The following is a 24,372-nucleotide window of genomic DNA, read 5'->3' as shown; positions in this document are numbered from 1 at the left end:
ATTTGATAAAGATCGGGTGACTATATCATATAGCTCCCATAGAAACGATCGGTGGAAAACAGTGACTTTGATCAATATCTTCGTTATTTCCTATGATTTCGCAAGCATAAGCCTTTTAGATAAAACGTTCTTCCACATTGATGGCTAATAGGTAAGGAAAGAGTTACCAAAAAAGTTGCAAGGGTATACAAACTTTGACGCGGTCGAAGTTAGCCCCGGCCCTCTGGTTTTTATATTAAGCCATTGCCATGGAAAAAACAAGTCTAGTCTATATATCACTTTCCTTTTTTGTTCACGAAAATTAAAAAAGCAATCAAAAAACCAAAAAAAAATTACAAAATTCTAAAAATTTCATAGCTTAAAAATTTTTATCAATTTCAAATCGAAACCCTTTTGAAAAAAAGCTTTCGGCAAGTGAGTTTACATTGATCCATAAAGAAACACAACTCCAGAATATTAATTTTAAAAAGGGTATGAAAAAATGTTTTCTTGGTATTCTTCAGTGTTAAGTTCATGTGACAACTTTGGCAATTTATTATCCAAACAAAATCGAGATATTGTGATCTGTGTGATCTGGGTTAAGAATTCTAGGCGGGAAGCGAGCAATTACCTTATCAGATGTTATGACGTTGCAATCTAATAAATGAAATATTTGCCATTTAACCATCAAGTCCATAGAAGACTCATGAATATTTTCAGAAATATTACTCATTTAGATAGATGGTTTTGTGTGTGCGTGTGCGTGTGTGTGTGTGTGTGTGTGTGTGTGTGTGTGTGTGTGTGTGTGTAACTCGGTTAAATGCAATTAGTCACCTGGAAGAGTGCTTCTGGCATGCGATCAACAATCGACAAGAGTTTTTGCATATTTTTCGTACACACATTTTGTACTTAAAAATATTTCTGCATAAATTACATATTGTGTGCATTTTGTACAATTTAATCCGTTGAGATTGTTGTTGTTTGTTGCTGCTGTTGTTGTTGTTGTTTGTTGGGGGGTGTTGTCATGAATTTGCATTTCACATTTCACACACGCCTTGGCCTGGAAAAATGCGGAATGGCCCGATCTGCTGCTTGATCGATCGATCATTGAGTGCGTGAGATGCACAAATCCACGAAATTCCTTTTTCTTTTTGCTTTCCCCTCCGCTCCCTTACCCCCCCTCGGCTGTTCTTGTTGTTGTTCTTTTTTTTTTTTTGCAAAATTTACGACCTGCTCGCTAATAAATTTTCGTTGTTGTTTTTTATCGCAAAAATAAAAAATAAGCCAAAAAAAAAAAAGCTTAATGAGAGCCCCTCGAAAGCTTTGCTACAAAAAAAAAAGAGTGCAAAGAGTTTGAGAAAGAGAGAAAGATCCATGCATTTGGTTGTTGTTGTTTGTATAGAAAAAAAAAGCCGGCTAGCCGGGTTGACAAGAGAGTTGAGAGAGAGAGAGATCGAGAGAGCCCCTAGTCACTAGCATTACCCCACCTCCTTCGGCCCAATACAATTACCAAGAGCTAGCGCGAGAGACAGGGAGAGAATGAGTACCGCAAAAACCGGTCATCGGCGGTATATGTGCCCGTGTGTTTGTGTGTGTGTGTGTGTGTGTACGTACAAACATCGCGTAGCCGACCGATCTTTAACGAGCTTTAAATTTGTGTGTAGCAAACTTGAATGCTTTAGTTAGTCGTCTGCGTCTTTGAGCAGTGAACGCGCGCAAGCTTTTTTTTTTTTTTGGAATAGCGGTACAAACAAGTAGACAATATACAGTAAATAATGTTTATTATTCATTGAAAATGTTGTGAAATGAGAGTAAATACTCGAATGGAAATAAAATACTTTAACAATTAAAAGTAAGAAAGAACAACAAAAAAGCTTCTCTCGAGTGTTAAAACTTTCCGAAGAAAAAAAGCAAAAAACAAACAAACAAACAAACAAGTGAAGTGAAGTCAAAAGAAATTTAACTAAATACAAATCACAAAATCCGTAACCGAAACCAAAAAAAGGCAAAGAAGAAGATAATGTTAATGACGATGTTCATAATGATGATGATGATGAGAAATCAAGTGTATCATGTGAATAAAATTGATGCTTAAATTATTTTACGTGGCAGGTGTGTGACAGCAGCATTCCATTTCCCATTCCGCAGATTGTACAGAGACACACAGATATATATACATATATATACATACATGCAAACAGATAGATAGACATACATACAAACATAATCTATATAGTGCATGGAAAAAGTGATTATATAAGCCCAGCATAAAGCAAAAAAATAAAAAAAAACACTCTGTACCTTGGGGCCTTGGTTATATGTAGTTATATGCAAACACCAACCAACGAACCAACTAACCAGCCAACCAGCCAGCCAACCAGAGAAACAAACAAATAGACAGACACACATTTGAACACAGACACACACACACAAACACACACACGTACACACAAAGCGACTAAGAGAGAAATCGTATTGAGATAAGATAGCGGCGTATCTAATAATAAAAAGAAGAAAAAAAAAAAAAGCAACTAATAGTAGCGCAGGCCCAATAACGTCATTTATGAAATATGTCCGAGCACTTTGTTGCCGTTTTGTCGTTTGCCGTTTGCCGTTTGCTTGGCATTTTGTGTTTTTGGCTCCAGATGCTTTTGCACTAAATTTAAACATTATTCACGGGCATTTTGTGCTAAATAATAAACAAATTATAAATAGAGGTAACTTAATAAATCTACAAACTGATCGAAAAGACACAAACATACACACACACACACAACCACTGTATAGACTGACAAAAATGCTGAAAGCTTTTTTTCTTTTTTTTTTTTTTTTTGTATATTGTTTACACAAAAATCAAGGTTAAAAGCGTCAAGCGACATGCGTAAATGAACAAAAAAAAAAACACACACAAAAAAGCAAAAAAAAAAAATAAATCGAGGAAGAAAAAGATCGAACTTTTTTCAAGGGGAAGAGGGTGGAGGGTTAACAAAAAAAAAAAAAAATCATTACACTAAAAGTAACCAAGGCGAGACACTAGTTAGAAAGAGAAACAAGAGGCATACCTTCATATACACACACAAACACACTGAGCAACACTGATATCAAGACAAATTAGATATGGACATGAGTTATGTTGAGAAAGCCGAATTGCAAATACCTAATCACTGGGTTTTACCCTTTTTTTTAGAACCGTTTATATATAAAAGATTTAAAGATAACAGAAATTCAATAGTTTAAAATTAAGAATTAAACTTTTGGGTTTTTTTTCTGAAATCAAAGTTGTTTGTCAACAAAAAGTTAAACAAAACTTTTTCAAAGGGTTGTTGGAACTTTTTTAGTTGGATTTTTAGAGGAAAAAACTCTTTAAAATTAGAGTTGCAGGACTTATATATTAGACGACTACTAGAGTGACAGCTACTAACTTAGTTATCTCACCCAAACCAGATTATTCAAGCTTGATAACTGAATGTTTACTTTGTTTTCGTTTGATTTCTTATGAAGCTATGTTTAAGTTTTTAAAAACAAATCACATATGAACATTCTTGCAATTTTTTGTATTAAATGAACTTTTTATCTGAAATTTCAAAAAAAAACTGCCACTAAAAGAAATATTAAATGTAAAAATGTTAAATTTCATAGAAAACTATACGATATAGTGGTCTGAATGATGAAGAATATCAGAATTCGGGCATTTGGGAAGGTAAACTTTATTATTTTAAAGGGAATATCGTTATTAGATATCCAAATTTGACCAGTTTCAGAGATTAAATCTCTGCTTTGCTATCTAACAATCCGTCACTACCCATAATGGTCCATTCAAATCTGTGATAAGCAATCCATCTAGAATAACTTGACTCTTAGTGTATGTTATGAATAATTAACTTTATATTCTATATTCCATCAAAATTAATATTACCCTATGAAAATACTTTGAACTACCCATAAAAATAAAAAACATTTGAGATCACCGATGCCATCGAAGTAAGAATTCACATGTATATACATATGAGTAAATCTCTTATGTAGGGTTTCCTTCTCAGAAGTAAGTGCTTCCATTTTCTTTTCATATCCCCTTTAAGTTATGTAAGGTATGGTCAAGACATTTCAAAATTTGGCCAAGATTAGTTGGGTACTTAGGTACAAATATGAGGCCATTTTGACTTTTACCCTATGAGCATAAATAAAGAGACTGATTAAAACTTAAAATAAATTATTACTTAATAAATTACTTAGACTGTTTTCGGGGTCTGTGCCTCTGTGCCTTTTCGGCAAAATAAGTACTGTGTTAATGGATTCCTTATCTTTTGATTAATGGCGTTTCATTCATGACATCATAGACAAACCGTACTCACTTATGACTACTCTCTATGCCATTGAGCACGTGTTTAATTCAATTTTCATTTGATTTATTTCAATTCCAATGAACCGTTGATAACCTTATTTAAAGACAAAAACAAAAAATATCAAGAGAATCGGAAAACCCTTTTTTGAAACCATTTTTCAGTTTAATTTTGAAATTAATAATCCATTTTTACCCAAAAACAACTATTAAAAATATAAAAATTTTAATTTTGTTTAAGTTTTGTAATGTTTTTAAGTAACTGATTGAGTTTAAGGCATTATTTTTGAAACTCTATTTCAGTCTATTTGATATATTTTTAATTGTAACGAATTTCTTACTCATTGAACTCTTTTTAATCCGTTTTTCTGTTCATATACTTAGATCTAGGCATCTATATATTAATTTGCCCAAAATCTATTAGAATGAGGAAGAAAACATCATGAGTAGACATATTTATATAGTTTAGACTTATCATTTATGTGTTTCTCTTTACAAAGAGTTAAAAGAAGACCTCAGTCAATTTTTGTAGCTAATTTCTCTACAGATTGTTTAAATTTCTATGTGTAATTCAATTTCTTTCTTGTTTTTATTTGTCATCTTATATTAAACTGAAAATTTTGGGCATGTTGACTTTATATCTTGGTTACATGAGCATTGGGGAAAATCGTAGAAAAGCTTTTGGCTACTTAAACCTGAATTAAACTTTCCATATTTAAGCCTCATTCATAGAAAATGTTACCAAGAAAATATTAAAGGCCCGGCTTGCTTGCTCTCTCGCTCGCTCTTGTACACTCGTTTTCGTTCTCTCTTCTACAACTTTCAAGAATATGCAAAATAAAGCGAACGGCAATCGACATCGGGTCAGAGCATACCTACTATATAACCGCTTATGCTGATGTTGTTGTTGTTGCTGCTGCTGTGCTATGTGAAGCCCAACTTTGAAAATGTGCAATGCGTTGAAAAGAGATGACGACGGCAACGACGAGGAGCTTGATTTTCAGGCGGTAGCTATAGCAACACTACCGCAAATTTCCCTACCTGCCCCTTCTCGGTAACACCACCCCCTCCTCGTGCCCTCTTTAGCATTGTACCTTTCAAGTGCGGGCTGCTGTTGCTGCTGGCTCATCAAAATAAAAAAAAAAAAATAAAGCCAAAAGTTGTTGAACGTGAAATTATTGTACGCGAACACGAGTAAATACATACAGACATAGCAACACACACACACACGCATATATGCATAAGTGAGTTGAGTTTTTGCATATCTACATATGTTTGTGTGTGTGTCTGTGTGTGTGTGTGTGTGTGTATGTATTTGGCGTTTTCTGCCGTCTTTCAAGATAAATAAATAAAAAAAAATACCAACAACTACAACAACAAGAAAGCATGAAATAGATGCATCAGATTTCGCATTCAAGTGAAATTTATGACAATAATAAAGCTTATCTTGCTTTCGAGGTAAAATGAAGAAGCAGAAGCAAAAGAAAGAAAAATAATAATCATAAGCGAAAAACTTACAGTTAAGTCAAAGAATTTTTTCGCATCCGTCAGCAAGTTTACTCGATCGAGCAAGTGTTTTTTTGTTTTTGTTTTATTTCTCTGTTTTTGTTTTTGTTTTTATCATGCCCCACGATCATGCCAGCAGCAGCAGTAACAACTACTACTACTTCTACTACTACTACTACTACTATAATATTAATGCCCATATCAAAGTTTAGTCATCTAAACAAATATGCGACAAAGATATGTATGAGCTACTAGAGTCGAGAATGACTACATTGGCATAGAGGTTGTTTAGAAACCTCTTTTTAACTGGAAAACACATAAGTACATACCTACATGCACACACATACACACACATACGTATGTATGTATGTATTTATGAGGAAAAATACACTAAGCAAATATTTATACATACCAATTATACATACAAGATGGCATATCTACCTTAAAGCCAGCGAAAGTTAGATAAGTAAAGACCCAAAAGATTAGATGCCACTCTATGAAAATGAGGGCCAAGCAATACATACATACATAGATAAATTCTTTCTCAGAAATACGCATGTATGTATATAACAAATTATATATAACTCTTTCATTGTCAAATAAGTAAAATAGAGCTTTATCCGAAATTCTCTTAAACCAATTAAAATTATCTTGGTCTTATTTGGTAGTAGAGTATATTTCCAGCGATGGTTTTATTATAATGCTTTCAATTTTAATATGTCAAATACGAAAAATTCCCAAAGTACCCAAAGAGGCATTAAAATGGGTTGAATAGCTTAGAATAGGAATTAGAACAATCTTAAAGTAGAGTCACTTTTGTACAAACAAAAACTAGACCTGCTACAATATAATTCCAATCTTAATAAAGCCTTAACAAATTTAATTGCCATTTTAAAGGAGTAATAAATAAGAACAATTGACATTAAAATAGTTTTCCTTCAAGGCGCTAAACACCTTACTATATTTAGTTGTTATTTTATAGCCCTCTATCTATAATATGTTTTAAATTTAAAGCAAAACATTTCTTATAGCAAAAATTTTTAATCTGTAATCTATTTAGTCTCTTAGATAACAGAAAGGGAAATAAAGCATCGAAATCAAAAAGTTGTCACAAAAACTTTTCCTTTTATCATGTACATATTTAGTTTTTGCTTCTTTTTTTACTATCTTAGTATATCTTTGGTTGTCTTTTTTTCTTTCTGCATATTCATTTGATAAGATAAACAAAGTAATAAAATATAGAAACGAAAAAGAAGACAATTTCAAATTGATGGCAGTCATTAACCAACGGTTAATAATCCTTAAGGAAAAATCATCAAACAAAATTGGCAACTTATTTCTAAAATTAATAATGAATACATTTTGCCAGTGTTGCCTGTTGAACGCATTGGAAACGCTCCAAGTATTAATACGTTTACCAAGGCCCGTGGGATTTTAATAGCCTCACGCTCTGGTAGAATTCCCCCCCCAATTTCTTCAATGGGACTTAAGTTAAACTGCTGACTGGTTAGCCGAACGGCTTGGTTGGTTTATCTTCTCGTAAGGAAGAGACTAGAATCTGGTTGATTCTCACAAAGAAAATGTGTTTCTACATTTTCGAATAGTCTGAGTAATACTTTTTCCTTTATCAGGTAATATTTGTCGTATGCGTAATGCGATTAACGCATACGACAGGTGATCCAGTTGCAGTCATCGAATGGCACAAAAAAATGTACAAACTAAGCAAAAAAAAAAAACAAAAAACAGATTTGCTTTGTCTTCAAGTTATATAATCCCTTTTAAATCATATTACTAAGTCAGAAATTTCTGAAATTGAGTAGCAGTGAAATGAATCAGAAGTTTACATAATTTTACATACATATATGTACATATATGATAATTTATAGGTTAAATATAACATTCAGGGCTTAAAGCTGAATATAAGGTATGAGAAATATTTGCATATCCATGTACGTATGTATGCGTGTAATTTAAATTAAGGAGAAACAGGAGAGCAGACACAGGCCAACAGCCAAATTTCCCTAAAAATGATTTCAGGCATTTAATTTAGAAATGCTCAAACCAAAACTGTTTGCAAGTGTTTCAGAGTCTCTGTCCTCTCTTGCTCTCTCTTTCTCTTTCTATTTCATCGCACACACACACGCATTCATGTATGTATGTATATGTAAACGTTAAGCTGAGTTACGTTAGTCAGGGCTTAAAATTTGATTGAATGAATATGAAAAGCAAATCATCAGACTCCACAAGGTACACGAGAGAATGAGAGGCACTGCAGACAAATTTGTGCAAAGACGAGTACACACACACACAAACACACATATACACATACATATGTATGTATTTCTGCTGCTACCTGGAAAGCAAAACTAAAACGTTGCTCATGTTCGTCCATAGGCTTTATCAGTTGTTTGTTAGTGTGTTGGTGTGTGTGTGCCGGGATTCATTCAAACATTTTTCCCTTACGTATCACACACACACACACACATACAAACATACACAAACACGGTTTTGGTGGAGCTGTGAGAAGGGGGAGGGGACAAAGGCGAGGTGACCCCTGGGCTGCTGCTCTGTCCTCCACATTGGTCCATTAAAACTACTCTCACAGCGCGCAAAAAAAAACAAAAAAAAAAAAAAGAAAAAGGTTGCTATTTTTAGCAGTGATACAAGCATTGAGAATACCCAAAGCAAATCGAAAGCATAGCCTTCCCCCTTTGCACCTCACCTCAACGCCACCCTACCGCATCCCCTCCAGCCATCATACACTTCATCTTGCTGCTGCTAATGATGATGATGATGATGATGATGGTGATGACGATGATGATGACGATGATGACTTAGTAACACTGAGAACACAAGCTAACCAACCAAACAGACACTCAGGCAATGTGTTTACTGCTTTGTTTAGCAATGCAATTAAATTAAAATTAAATTTTCGCCAATGACAAAAAAAGTTTCAATTCTCATACACATATATACATACATACGTATACTCTCTCTCTCTCTTTCTGTCTCTCTTTTTTTAATATATCATGCTTTGTTTCCTTTTCTTTTCAGTTTTGCACAATTTGCCAAATTGATTTTGATTTTTGTTGATTATAACAAGAAATTTTGTGATTCGAAAAAGAAAGCAGCATCAGCAGCAACAGCAGCAAAACTTTCAAGGTCATATTGATTGTCATATCCAGCCATATAGAGTGAGAAGGAGAATAGCTAAGCAACATGTCGCTACGAAGTCGGAGGTGCTTGCACCATATGCTAATAATATATGGACTAATATTTACCATAGCGCCCATTTCGAGTGCAACGACACGTAAGTTTATTCAAGATATCATCATAGTACACACATAAATGAAGCTATATTATTCTTGACATGGCCATTTATCGTCGCTTGTGTTAGCTTATTTGTTAATGACTTTATCAAACTGTATAAGTATCATCATATAGATTAACATGCCCTGCACAATGCAAAAGAGTATCGCATTATTCAGTTTAAATAATCCACAAGCGGTGATGCGAAAAATCCGTTTACCCTGTTTCAGATATAGACCCCAATATTGAATCTGCAAATAGATCAAAGATCATCAGAATAGCCTTTTGAAATCCTTATCCATAGGCCTTTACACACGTTTACAAATAAACCTTAATAACAGAAATGAAAATCGTAGCCTTTCAGAGTCGTATCTTTAAGCCTTTATACTCTCTACATATTCTTACTTATTGAAAGTCTTATGAGTAAACCTTTGGATAATTATTCTCTGTCTGCTAGCTAGCAACCTGTTGCATATTGACTCATGCATTTGTCTTTGATTCAAGACCATTAGTTCGAAAACCTGTTTAAGAATTAGTTAACTCTTTTATGTTTCATCGAATGGACTTTTATAAAAGTCACACCAAAATACTACAAAATTGGTATTTGTTCTAAAACTGCTTCATTCATTCCCTCTTTTAAATGCATTTCTCTCTATTTTTTTTTTTGTCTGCTTACTTACCGTCTCTCTCAATTGTTTGGTCATCCAATTACCAGATGGTAAAGCCGTAATCCCCCCCTACTCAATGTGTTGCGTGTCTCAGCAAATTTTCGCCTCATCCGATGCGTGTAGAGAATGACAAGTGAAAGATTGATAAACAGAGAGCCAATGAAAACCATTGCATACATATTAAGAGGCAAACGGCGATGAAATCTACGTAGAAAAGCTCGACTATAGTGTACAAAGTAACTGATGAACAAATGCACCATACACTCCATTGGCACAAAAGCTATGAAACAAAGCATTTGAACGCTATGTAACGAAGAAATGCAGCGACTTAAACGCATTAGATCAAAGTGAACTCGCAATAGTTGCCACAATTCCAATGATAGCCAATACTGTTGGACAGAATAGAAGGTTCTTCGGTGCAATGTTTGAGTATGCCGTCGATGTATATCGTTGACATCGCTGAGAAGTCGCTTTAACAGCATATTGCATTGATGCACCAAATGAGTGATCAATAGCAAAGCCAAGAAATACATGCCCAGTGATAATTCCAAACACAATTGACACAGAAAAACGAAAAACAAACTAAAGGCATAGGCAATATTTCGTCGAACTTCCGGATCGATTAATAGCAATTGTGTTGTGTGACTTGATGAACAAACGAAACAAATTAGAAAGACTCCCAAGGCAATGGAATGATTCCATGTGTGTAGATATGATGCGGAAGTTGTTCTACAATTCTCACTCGCTGGCATCGTTAGGCGTTTCAATTCACGTTGGATTTTTAAGAGACCATTGAAGCATTTAAGCATATTCTTTTGCTTGCTCGTATGTATGTAAAGGGTGAAAAAGGCACAGAATAATACCAAGACATAACGATTAAAACCAATAATGAGTAGTAAACGATTCTGACGCAAAAACGACATGCGACAAAATATTGTCCAGAAGGCATACGGCGAATAGCAGCCAACAAATATCATCACCAGATAGCCATGTAGTCGCCAGTAACGTGAATAATGCAGCTTCCATTCCATCCTTCCACTTGGCTGTCCTCTTTTGCCCTTGCCACACCTCTTTGTCGACGATGTTGTCGTTGTCGTTGTCGCTGTCTGCTTCGTAGGCGTTGAAGTGGCTGCTAGCAAGCCAAACACCTTGGCCATCCAGTAAAGACCTTGCAACAGCCGTTTCATCAGTTCTTGCATAATCCAACGAGCCTGGGGAATCAGAAAACAAGTGCGGAAATGCGGCAATGGCATTGTATTTTGAATGACTGCGGAATGGTAACTGGCAAACAGTGGCGCAGTGGAATATAATTCATAATTGAATCACGATATCCCCTTTTTGTCTGGCCCCACGCCCAATGACTATTAGCCTGATTGAATTTCATTTAGCCAAGGCGTTCATTCAGTTGAGATGGCCAAAACCAGATAAGGGAGTGACAAATGAATGAGTATGGCAAGCGAAAGGTATTTTTTTTTTTTTTTTTTTTTTTTTTTGCTTTTTTTGGTGAAGGGCGAACAGAACGGAAAACTAAAGAGTAGAAGGGATTTTGTGGTGCGATTACTATCAAAACGAATGTAGTTCCTAAACAGACATGCAATCATTTTCAAGATTTTACTTTCTCTCTTTCTCTCTCTCTCTCTCTCTTTTCGATCAAGCACTTGCCAAAGGCTTTATCTTATCTTCAAGGAGGGATACCCTCCTTCAAAAAGTCTTTCTTTTTTTTTCAAGTAGATTAACATTTCCATTTGCCTGTTCTCAGACCTTGTCCCATTTTTTTACAAACAGAAAATCATGATTGTCTTATTACATAGCAGACACAAGCCTTTCCCATCGTTTCGAGTACTTCTTCTCCTTTATTTTCTCACGACTTTCCTCCTCAACCTCGCTGGAAGTTCTCACCTGACTCAGCACATATGGTGGAGGATAAACTGGATACCAATCAGTGTCAAGAGATAAACTAACAATTTAAATTCCCTGACACAGTTTTTCCCCCTCGCTCTCCCCTATTCCGACCCAGTTTTCTTCAGTTTTCCCCTTTTTTATGTGTTGTTGTTGTTGTTCTTGTTTTTTTTCTGTTCTGTTGTTGTTGTGTGTCGTTGTCGTTGGATTATTAAAAAAGTTTTCACTTTAAAGAAGAGTTTTTCGCCTTATTCTCCTTGTTGTTTTTTTTTTTTTATATATTTTTTTTTTTCCTCTGTTCTTTGGTAACATAAAATGCAAAACCCTCGAGTTGGTAGTTTGCTAGCCTTTATGAAAACTTTTCAACGGCTGTTTATAAGTTTTTCCACGGGCCAAAAAACCAAAGGGATGGGAAGAGAGAGAAAGGTTTACCCCAATACCCTATCCCCAAATTCCCAATGTACTAGTAAGTCAAACATTGATTTCTTTTGAGCTAAAGAATACAACATTTTGTGAAATATGTATATACTTTAACCGATTTGTTAGGCCTACATTTTTTTGTTAATCAAGATGTTTTAATAGAGAAAGGAAAAACTTTGATCTAATAGAAGAAAGCAAGAACCAGGCCAATTCAAGTCCACCTTGATTTAGATGGTACTCATTTAACAGTGACATATTTAAATTGAAAGTTTATGTATTTATCAGAACATAGTATATACTTTGTTTTAAGCTTTGTATATTCGGTAGAGCAAAGTTAGCAACGAGCAAAGCCGCATTTAAAATATTTGGCACTGTGAATGAATATACCCATCATTTAAGAAAGGGTATAGGGGGAAAAAAAACATGTAGCTACAAGTTTGTGCAACGCTTTTGTCCTGTTGTTCCTGTTATTGCCTGTCACTCGGCCCCTGCCTCACCTCTCATCACTAGGTCGCTCCCTATCATCCTCTTGGATTTGCTGCTGCTGTTGGTGCTATCTGTGGCCTGTCTTCCACTCTCTGAATAGACAGCCAAGTGTGCGGTTTCGGTTTTATCTAGGTTAGGTGGCCTCTTTCGAGAGATAGACACAGCAACAGAAACTGAATAAGAAGAAAAACAAAACAGAGGGACAGATAGAGCGAGAGAGAGAGTGAGAGAGCACAGAAAAGAAACTTCTTCAGCGTCGTCTGACGGCTAATTCATTCTCAACTTTGAGCAGCATTTAAATTGTTTTGTATGGCATTTGTTTTTTTTTTTTTTTTGACAATATATATACACATATACATATACATACATGTTTATATACTTATTTATATATAAATCTTGTCTAACCTCTTGTCGTCGCAAAACTTCAAAGTCAAAATGCTGCTACGCGCACTCAATATTACTTATACATAAACAACTGTCCCCGCTGCTGTCACCGTCGCTGTCGCTGACGCTGACGCTGATAACAACCGACAGGCAGAGGGAACAACAACAAACTTTAATTAAATAAAGTGTAAGAAGTTTGTTGAGCTCAAAGCATGCCGACCCCAAACATGACAAAATTTTCTACATCAAAGTGCAACCTACGAAGCCCACCTCACAAAATCACCCAACCACCCAACCGACCAACCAACCAACCATCCATACGTCCGTCCAAGCAGTCAACGTCTTCCCACAGGAAACATCCTGAGAGAAAAAAATAAAAGTTTAGTTTTTAATATTCTGTCATTCACTGGAGAGATTCTTATTCTTAAATCAAGATATTTACTTTGTCTTTGAACCCGAAAATTTTCCCAAAAAGTTGATTGTTTACCCAAGACAAGAGAGTCTCGTCATTTGAAGAGTGCAAAAAGAAAAAAAAAAAAAAAAAAAATAAAACGGGGGAAATTTCCCATTATATGGGCGAGTGAAAATGACAAATTAACTTGAACAACTTGGAAGAAGGAATGAACCCGCACTGCTTTCCTAATCAGAAAACACCCATCCACCCACACACACTCACTCACACGGACACAGAGAGAAAGGGCAAAGAAAGCACACAGTAAGATTGATAAAGAGAAACTAAAAGAAAAACTGACAGGTAGTCAATATTCAATTAACTAAAGCTACATACAGGTAAAGTAAGAGTATATACTTATAAGATGGAGAATTTTAAAATTTCAAAGAAAGAATAAGAAAAAAATTAGTTACAGTTACATCAATTGTATTTTGTAGTTCCCTAAAGTATGCTGCAGATAGCAAATCACTTACAATTAGTAAATAATTAAAGGAGTAACTGCTAAATACTGCTTTCAAGCAATCTGATCTGCTACTTGTTTAACCCAAAGTACGAAAGAAAACCCATCGACCCATACATATTGCCTGCTAAATACTTATTGAAGAGATAAATAATGATTTTTGATGAAAGGAACTGTTAAAATAACTGAGGGGAAATACTTTTAATATAATTCACTTGTTTGGAAATCATTTTCCATCTATAGAATTAAGAGAGGATTATTTCATCCTACAATATATTCCATGACTTTCTCTTTATGTTCTTTCAGTTGACTTGCCACCTATCCCAAATCTGTGTGCCTCAATTATTTGTCCACCCGATGCGGAGTTGCGATGTCCCGAAGATAGTTCCGTTCGTGAAATACTGAAACCTGTGGATCTGTTTAGCTCGAATGCTGGCGTGCCACTTACCACAGAGTCACTAATTATGGATGATATGCCAAAGCCAGTGGAAAGTAATTGGACGATCGAACAGGATGAAATATATGCCCAGTGCTGTCTATCGGAGAAATGTATATGCAAGACATGTTATATACCCGATTGTAATACGGATATGGGTGAAGTTGTTGTTGAACTAATGCCCGAGTCTATGGATACTCCGGGTCAATGCTGTGGCCAACACGAATGCAGGCTTGAGCCTAATTGCACAGAGGAAGTGGACACCACTTACTATTGGCTAGAGAATTGTGCGCGTTGTCATTGCACTGGAGGCAAAAGGCTATGCCATCAGAGTTGTGACACAATCGCCGGGGGGAGGCTGAGGAGAAACATGCGTTTTGTCAATCAAAGCATTCGACTGCCTTCTACAGGGATGGTGAAACTTGGAAGGATGGCTGCTACGAATGCAAATGCGAAAAGGGGGAACAGAATTGTGTGACGACCTTTTGTGGCAATGTCAATTGTCCAGTTGAGCGTCAGGTGGCACTAAAAGATACCTGTTGTCCAGTGTGCTGGCCCAAAGGTGCTCCAATGCCCCATGAGATTGGCTATGGTAAGACAGATCTAATCACAACTCAGCCGAACACTTTGACTTCAAGTGTTACCAATGCCGAACTGGTTATCTTGCCATCATCATTATCAACAACAACGACAACAACAACAACATCCCCTTGCCCAGCCGCAACATCCTTCCCAAGGGACTTACCCAATGTCGTTTCGGTGACAGAAACTGCATTCAATGAAGATATACTCCTTATATATATTCTATATATCATAATTGCTGTTCTAATAGTTTTCGTTATCTGCTTAGTATTCTATATACGGCGTTTGCATGTCAAACAGCGTTCCTATCGACCGGTTTCCATTTTCGAAGATAAGGTCTAAACTAAACACACAAAAACTAAACTAAACCGAAAAAAAATGAAAACTTTGTAACTACTTAACACTGGTAACTTCTAAAACATACTAACAAGGGGTTAGTTTAAAGCAAACAATTCTCGCTTTAAGTACAGCCCACAATTTGTTAATTTTTTTTTTAATTTAAATTTTGTGTATCTATTCTATTTTTTTTTTTATGGTATCTAAAAGATCTCATTTTCATTTCAATTTTCACGAACTTCCGCACACGAAAAAAAGAAAGTATTTTTATGAAATTATGAAAGAAAAAAACAAAAAAAAAAATATATGAAAAAAAACAGCATAGAAATGAAAGTTACTATTATTGCAAAAGCGAAATTGAAAAACTGCTTAAAAAAATTTTTGATACGATATCATACAATACATATATGTGTGTATATATGTGCATATGTGTGATACTATGCTATATACAATATATATATAGTAGGTACATATAGTATTAAGCATTACCAATGTTTACTTATATATATATATATATTTTTTTTTTTATTACCTAAAATGCCAAATCAAATATATATTCATGTTATAAAAAAAAAAAAAAAAAGAATGTCGAGAAAAAACGAATACAAAAACCGTAAACGAATATTTCGCCATAGTTAATAGAAAATTCAACAAAAAAAAAAAAAAAACTAAATAAATCAAATAAAAGAAGAATTATATATATAAAACAATGTGTAGATTTTAAGCTAATATCTATGTGATATTTGTTAATAAGTAAAAAATAAAAAAACAAAAACAAAGAAACAAACAAAAGAATAACAAAAAGAAAGAAATAAACATAAAATGCAACAAAAATCAAAGTATTGCAAATGATGAAAAACGGATAAAGGAGGTTCATTTCAATATGAATTCCGCTTGCCGATATACATATGCATACTATAAATTGTATATATCTATATATACATGCAATATATATATATTGAAATAAAAAGCGAATAATACCAATGAAATGAAAGAGTTTCCTAAAGCGTTTATTTTAATTATATTGCCTACCTTTGGGGGCAACTTAATGCTATGAGATAATAATAGTGCTAATCGACGCAGTGAAAGCTTCTAAATGACAATTTTAAGACGATTTTTCAAATTTATGGCCAAACTTTTAAATCAACTTAAGTGTAAGTTGAGCATTTGTATATGATCAACTTTTATAGCAACCCCCGATGAAAACTTTAAAGAGAAACTAAGTAAATAGCATTATAGACAATTCAAAAAAACTCTCCTTAAAGCTTAAAAAAAGAATCAAAACTACTCCTTGTTCAGAGCGGGAAAACAACAAGAAACACAAAAGAGAAAAAAAACATTTTTAAATTTGTTTGTGCCAAAACAAAAAGAAAAAAGGTCGTTCCTAAGCATAATGTCAGGCCATGATATGATTTATAATATGTAATAAGTTCTACACATTGGCAAAGTATACAGACCCCTCGTAAAATACATCAAGGTAAAACAGAGAGTGAGAGAGAGAGAGCAGCAAACGGAACGATGGAAAGCGAATGGGAATGAGAAGAAGGAAGAGAATATGCATGGGAATTGTGTGTTTTGAGCTTTGTGTTTTGTGCGTTGGCGTCCCGACCCACATCTATTGACTGTTGACTGCTGACGTTTTTTTCGAAAAGTTACAAGGCGATGCTGTTCTCTACCCTACTTCAAAATACCCTACACGAAACTTATATTTCCGTTTTCATTTCTTTATTTTGAAGAACTTTTAAATTGTATAGCCTAACATTAGGAGCACGACTTTTCAACAATGGCAAAGACTGATAATAAAACATAATAAACCATTTAAAACAATTAACCAAACAAAATTATGTATAAACAAACTAAATTTTAATCACACGAATAAGCGCAACTCTTATTAAAAATGTTGCATTTATTATAGCCTACAAGGGGGGAGACAAGTCGATCCCTTAATGATTACAGGGTATTTAAAAGGGAAAGTGAGGCTTTGCAGGAAGAGTAAATTGGAGGTGGTATGTTAGTAGGTAAAGCGGTCTCTCTGCCCCTTTCTCTCTTTTTCTCTCTCTTGCTCTCTCTCCTAGCAATGTCATACATTTTGCTTAGATTGTTATCAAATGCTAAAATGCCATGAATAAAATATATATACAAGTATTTTTTATATTGAGCGGCAGGGAGATGGAGAAAATCCAAAGCACACCTAATAAAAAATGGGTACTCGTGTGCGTGTGTGTGTGTGTTTGAGTGTGTGTGCGTAAACATAAGTGGGGACCCTCTAGAAACCAATCGTTCTAAATTTTTTTGCTGAAAGCCAAGCCAAACCATTGTCCTGGGCTACACGTGTAAAATCTAACGACGATTGCAACCGTCAAACGTTTTGTTAAGGCTAAAGGCAAATACAGCAAGGCATAGCAAACAGCAACGAAAAGAGGAGTAATAATAACAACAACAACAACAACAACATACATATATACATACAAACAAAAAATAACAATAGACTTTTAAGAAGTTTCAAGGATGATGACACTGAAGAAGAAGCAAAAGAAGACACTGAAAAAACGTCTCAGTATGAGAAGGATAGCAAGCTACGAGTAGATTTATTACACAAACGGAAAACAGAGAAAAAGGACCCAGGAAAAGAAGGAGAGGAAAAAAAAAATATAGAAAATTCTTTAAAAAAAAAAAAAACGCAGAAGAAAAAACCAATGAAATATGTATATATATCGCAAGATCTACAATCATTCAACTCGACAGAGCAATCGTCAGGCTAGAAGAGCAAAAAAACAAAAACACAGCAAACATTGCAAAGGCAGCGGCAGTGAAGTGCAATCGAAATCCATGTCCACAGAAGTACAAAAAGCTATAAGGTTCAGCACAAAAGGAAGCTGAAGAAAAATCAATATCAAACGACAAAAGTGGAATGGCAAAGGGCAAGAGATAATAAACCCGAAAGCAGAAGAACAAGGACTCAGAAACAATACTTAAATCTGTTTAAAGTTAAAATGCTGTCAGCACATTTGCAAAGGATGTCCACTATAATGTTAAGCAACTGTCAACTGTACCAGAAACCTGTCATATTCTATTCCAACTTGAATGTTCATTAGTAAGATTAAAGAAAATTCTTTTTAAAAATCAAAAACTAAGCCAATCGGATCAGTCAAGCAAGTGAATGAGAACTTTTATTTGTAATCCTTATCAATTTTATTAGCTTTTGAAAATGCTTTAAAAAATAAATAGCATAAGCTTTTTCTTAAATCGAAACTTGCCTATACAATTCAAAGAGGTCGTGCAGTATTTTGGCTTTTCTTATTCATTTTCTCAATTACTATTTAAACACTTGCAACAAAAATATTTCTTTTCAATTGCATATTGCAATTGAGATGATTTTTAAATTGATGTACTCGTAAAAAAATATGTACTAAAAATAATAAAATTCTTTACGGCAATTTAACTAATAGCTTTTTTGTTTACTTTATTTTTGCTTAAGACTTAAGACTCTTACTGCATTTGGCAGCAAATTTAATTTGAGGCAAAACTCGCATAAGATTTATAGTTGGAAAAGTTTCATTAGATTTGATTTAAAATAAGTGAATGTCTACTTTCCAATGGCATAGACTAAAGATGATTTATTTAATACTGCAAGTATTAAAATTGTATTAATATATTAATAATACACATAATGAAAGCATTAAAAACAACAAAATTTCTTATTACTCGTTTGTTTATAATTGTTTTTTTTTTTTTGCATATTATGAGTTCATGTTTAAAAAGAACTCAAAATCAGCGTCAAATATTTACGATACGCCGTAAAATTTCAGATAAACATTTTTTTTATTTGCATATTTGGATAAAGATGATTTTATGCAGAACTATAAAATAGCTGAGGCAAATAGATCAGTTCACTGGACAGACATTCATATAAAGAAACACAGTTTTAATATACTAATTTAATATATTACTATATGTAGGTACATATATTAAGAGCGAAACTTGTAGACTAATTTGTAAGCTTTGATAATCTTTATCGTAACTCTCAACTAATTTTACTATTGAATGTATGGATAATATGGTAACATACTTATCATTGAAATAATCTTTGTCTTCGCTATATTTAAAAGAGCTCAACAGCAAAAGAGTTATGCAAATTTATCTTAATTTGAATTACAAAGTATTAAAATCTGTCAAAACAAGATGCAATAATATTGAAGCCTTTTCAGTTTCCTAAAAAGTTTTTAAACCAACAACAAATGGGAAGATGTATGTACACATTTATATATCCATGAACAGCCGAGGCCCAATTTAAGCTCTCGATATATCAAGTTTTGTAAAAAAATAAACAAAAATATCCGAGTTAGACGGACTTCCCTGGAAGTGAGTTGAAAGGAGAGGGAAAAAAGTAGGCAACATTTAAACAATAACAAATTGGTAAACGTAGAAATGTTTGTTTATGTGAAGGGGAAAAGATACTTTTTTTGAATTATTTTATTTGATAATCATTGGCTCTGGCTCTGTTTTAAGGGGCACACTAAAACAATAAAGTTTATGTATACATTTTGCTATTCCCAACACACTTCATTCCAGCAAGTAGTTGGAATTGCACTCACCACGCAGCTGAATTGGCAGCATTTTTATACCATACACCCATAGGGTGAAATGGTATATTAAAGTCGCCAAAATGTATGTAACAGGCAGAAGGAAGCTTCTCCGACCCTATAAAGTATATATATTCTTGATCAGGATGAATAGCCGAGTCGATCTAGCCATGTCCGTCTGTCCGTCCGTCCGTCCGTCCGTCCGTCCGTCCGTCCGTCCGTCCGTCCGTCCGTCCGTCCGTCCGTCCGTCCGTATGAACACGCAGATCTCGGAGACTATAAGAGCTAGAGCCACCAAATTTGGTATGTATACTCGTGTAGTATGCACATGTTCAGAGTTAATTGGAATTTCGGCCACGCCCCCTTACGCCCCCAGGAATCACATAAAACTGTTTTTCTTAAAAAGTATAACAGCTAGAGACATCAAATTTGGTTTATATACTCGTTTAGTTGGCGCGCAGAAACTAATTGTCTAAACTTTTTGCCACGCCCCCTTCCGCCCCCGGAATTTACATAAAACTGATTTTCTTAAAAACTATGACAGCTACCGACATCAAATTTGGTATGCAGACTAGTTTAATAGACGCGCAGAAACTGGCTATTTAAAAATTTTGCCACGCCCACTTCCGCCCCCGCAAATCAAACAAAACTGATTTTATCAAAAACAAACAAAGCTAAAGTCACCAAATTTAGTATGTATACTGGTTTAGTATTCGCGCAGAGTATATATATTTTCATATTTTGCCACGCCCACTTCCGCCTCCATAATTAAGAAAAAACCGATTTTCTCCTGTAGTTTTTTGACTATCGCATTCAAATTCGGCAGACTAATTAATCTTATCTATTTCTACAAAACTACCAAATTTTATTGAAATCGGATTAGAAACATGCAAAATATGCGTATGAACGTATTTTACTACGCGGTCCACAAGGCCAGAATTGGCCGTTGGCTAGTAGCGGCGCTAGAGTGCTCGTGTGTTCGTAGAGTGAGCGAGATAGCACATACTATGAACCATGTAAAAACAATTTAATAGACATACATATGTACATTTGGTTTTCGAAATTTAAAAAAATTTGTTTCACCTGGTGTATGGTATACCCGAGTCGACGAGTCGACTTACTTGCTTCATTTTTTCATTTGCTTTTGCACAATAGAACGAAAGAAGGAATTGCACACAAAACAGACAATAGGATAGAGAAAAGGAGAAAGGAAACGAAACGTAACGAAACGAAGAAGAAGGCAATTCAAAATAATAGTCTACTAAACTTACTTAGCGTGCGCACAGCTGATTAGCCTGGTCGCTTCTCGTTGCCTGGTTCTGGTCAAAAGAAGGTATAAAGCGTGGGGGGGTGACAGTGTTAGTGGGTGGGTGATGGAGCAGTATTACCAACAGTCTCATCTTAAAGCCAATTTCCCAATTTTATTATTGCGCTTTTTGCAGCTTTTGGTCTTGGCTGCTGATGCGGTCGTTTGCGTAATGCTCGATGGCGATGGCCTTTTTGTGCTTATGGGTGAAAAATGCTTTCTTTATATATTAATAGTACTTTCTACTCCCTTTAGCACTCAACTGAAATATCCTAGAGATGAGCGTGGATCTTGTAATAATCGCGACATATGGAATATGACTAAAAAATATGCTTATAATGCTACAATTTGAGCTGCTATTGATATTTTTAACCTGCTGTTCAAAGAACCACAACAATTCTCAATGTTTTAAACTTTCATAGCGAGGTCTACTTCAAGAGTTGGCAGCCTGTTAACAACAGATAATCATAATGATTTGTCAAAGACAATTAAAGAAGCTTGCCTCTATACAAACGTTTTTCCATTTTGTTTCTCTTGATGCTCGATTTCAATTAAACGAATCCGAAAAAAGACACTAACTTAATGTTAACTGATGTAAATACTTTCTAATAGGAATTATATATCTATGTATGTATATCGGAGATCTTAAAGAGTTTCCTACACATAAGAATTAAATAAAACCCCAAGTGAATATAATGAACACACTTCTTTTCCTTTCTTTTTTGTTATAATTTGTGTTTCATGAAGGAACGTCATAGATAATAATGATATTGAATTAAAAATCTTATCTGTATTATGTTCTATTATATCTCGTTTGATCAAACTGTATATCAACTGGTTTTAATTATTATTATGCAAACAAAAATAAGTTCATTATCTCATTTAATTATCAAGTTTAGTATCAACACTGTAAAAAGTTTAGTTTATAAGAGCCATATAATATAAGGCTTAGCTGTTAACAGGTTGGAAAATTTAAATAGCAATTAAATTTTATAAACAAATATTAGCAAAGTATTGAAAGTTGTTGATAAAGACTATAAACAATAAAGTTTTACGAAAAATTGGTTTGAAAGTTTTTATATGGTAGAAAGAGTCACAATCTGAAGACCAACCATTTGAGTTTGCCGAAGGAGGAAATACTGCGAGAGAAAATTCCTTCCAAGAATCGATTCGTTGAGAATCGCAATGGTTGAGTAATTGACTTCATGTGAATATTTTTTAATAGCTGATTGCAAATAAACATAAACATAGGGTAATCAGTTTTGAACTATGAATTTTTTGTCGAAATCATTTTACTGGGACTTTCTGTGAATTCGGAGGAGAGTCACGATCGCATCGCTAACCTTAATGTTAACGGACAACCAGGCAACAGAGCACCAAAGCACATTTATACGGGAATGACTTCAATGTTGTATCACGTAGTAAATAATTCCTTTGTGGCATTGTCTTGGTTGGCTTTCGGCTTTCAGCTTTAGCATCAATGCCACCGCTTGCCTTTGCGTCCTTTTGTCCCATGTTTACCGTGCTGGATTTCGCCTTTTATACGTTTGGGGGCAAAAGCGAAAATTGGTCTATGTGGGTTGTGGTAGATGGGGTGGTGGTGGCCGAGAGTGGTGCTGTGGTGGTGGTGGTGGTGGTTGTGAGGGGGTGGGACTGTATAGTCTCTTTTTATTGTTACGTGGCAAATACAACATAAAACGAACGTGTAAATGTTATTTCTTGATTTATTTTGGCGATGCATGCAGATGCTTACGCCACCGATTTTAAGGTTTCTGTTTTTCTTCATATATGTATGTATATATTGTATGTACGTAGATGATGAGAGCAAGAAAAATTCTTTTGCAAACGAGCGGCTGGCTATGGCTACGGCGACAACAAATGAATAAGTATAAAAAATTTTGCTTACCTTGCACAAATATTTATATATTGTATAAGGTATACTCATATGTAGGTATGTATATATGTACATCTGTACATACGCCTACAAATGTACACTTTGTATACAAAATTACCGTGTGTTTCCCTCTCTCTCTCTCTCTCTCTCTCTCTCTCTCTCTCTCTCTCTCTCTCTTTTGTCGCCCCCATCTGTTTGTCTCTCTGTCTGTCTTTGTGTGTTTTGAGATTTGGCATAGCAAATTTTTATGTAGCTCTGGTATTTTATTGTAGGTATGTCTCAGTTTTCTGTCTCCCTGCTCGAACAAAGTGGGGTACTTAAGGGGTATGCACACACACACACACAAGCCATTCAGAGAAAATGCTCTAATGCTGACGATCATAAAGGATCATGACAGACATTATTTATCATAAGTTTTCCATCATCATCAATCTAAAGTTGTTTGTCTGTTCTAGTTTCACTTTCAAATTTAAATAGCTCGTGATAATATTAGACAGGTGATAATATGAGCAGATTGTCTGCATCTCCATGTCTCCTGTCAATGGCCAATGGTATTCTTTCTAAGCTAAAACTACTTGTGAATTGCAAAAATAAAAAATGTAATTCAAATTAAAAAAAGACACAAAACCAGAGTTAAATATTAATGGCTTTTAATGAACTTTTACTTAAAATTTACTCTTGTAAGTTGAGCGAATACGAAGCTGAGAAGTTTGTTGCTGTCTTATCCCTTCTCTCTGTCTTTCTCTCTCTCTCACAATGTCTTTGATTTTGGCAAGCATATTTCGTTTTATCAGAGTCCGCATAGAAATCTGTCATAGTCAAGGGGAGAAGAGAAGGCGTCACAGTTGGCTAGAAGGCTTTGGTTCTAGCTTTTCAAATCAAAGTGTCTGTTAGTCGGTGATTGTTGATTAAGTTCGATGAAGTGCATTTCGAAAAACTTTAGAGGATATGGCCAAGTCGGCTACGCACTGTCTGGATTGGGTTAAACTTTATTTGCCGTGTATTTTGAAATTTTTAACCATTTTCCTTTTCTTTTGTCTTGTGTCTTAGCGCAAAAGCAAACACTTTTCTTTCCCTGCGTTCTTTTTCTTGTATATTTTTTTTGTTTTATTTTTTTTTTTTTTTTTTTTTTTTTGATTGTTTGTTTTTTTCTCTCTGTTGTTGGTATCTTTTGGGTGCAAGCGACTTTACTTAGCTTTCATTGTCTGAGGGCCTGTCTGACTGTGTGTTGCCGGGTTCAGTCTAGGCAAATGCCCCGCATGATTTTTGTATTTACCTCGTCTCAACCAAGGACGAGCCGTTTGTCTCCTTTGGCCTGGCTTTCGGCTTGGGTT

At 34.8% G+C, this 24,372-nt stretch overlaps 3 protein-coding genes across 3 annotated transcripts in view; 1 reads left to right on the top strand and 2 right to left on the bottom strand.

Annotated features, from left to right (window-relative positions):
- Positions 1-24,372, bottom strand: part of cmpy (crimpy) — a 67,481-nt gene that overhangs the window by 21,708 nt on the left and 21,401 nt on the right. The gene's annotated exons all lie outside the window — the stretch shown is intronic.
- LOC137574214 (uncharacterized) lies at positions 2,133-16,249 on the top strand. Its single transcript, XM_068286382.1, is given in 4 exon segments — positions 2,133-2,696; positions 8,879-9,134; positions 14,208-14,695; positions 14,698-16,249. Coding segments are annotated over 3 exon segments (1,143 nt in total). The 5' UTR covers positions 2,133-2,696; positions 8,879-9,043; the 3' UTR covers positions 15,262-16,249.
- Gr77a (Gustatory receptor 77a) lies at positions 9,194-11,054 on the bottom strand. The gene is given in 3 exon segments (XM_068286101.1): positions 9,194-9,384; positions 9,814-9,858; positions 9,861-11,054. Coding segments are annotated over 3 exon segments (1,401 nt in total). The 3' UTR covers positions 9,194-9,222.

Source organism: Drosophila tropicalis, unplaced genomic scaffold, assembly GCF_018151085.1.
Source record: "Drosophila tropicalis isolate 14030-0801.00 unplaced genomic scaffold, ASM1815108v1 contig_443, whole genome shotgun sequence".
Lineage (NCBI taxonomy): Eukaryota > Metazoa > Arthropoda > Insecta > Diptera > Drosophilidae > Drosophila > Drosophila tropicalis.
Note: the sequence above shows the minus strand (reverse complement) of the source record. Positions and strands in the feature narration are given on the sequence as shown.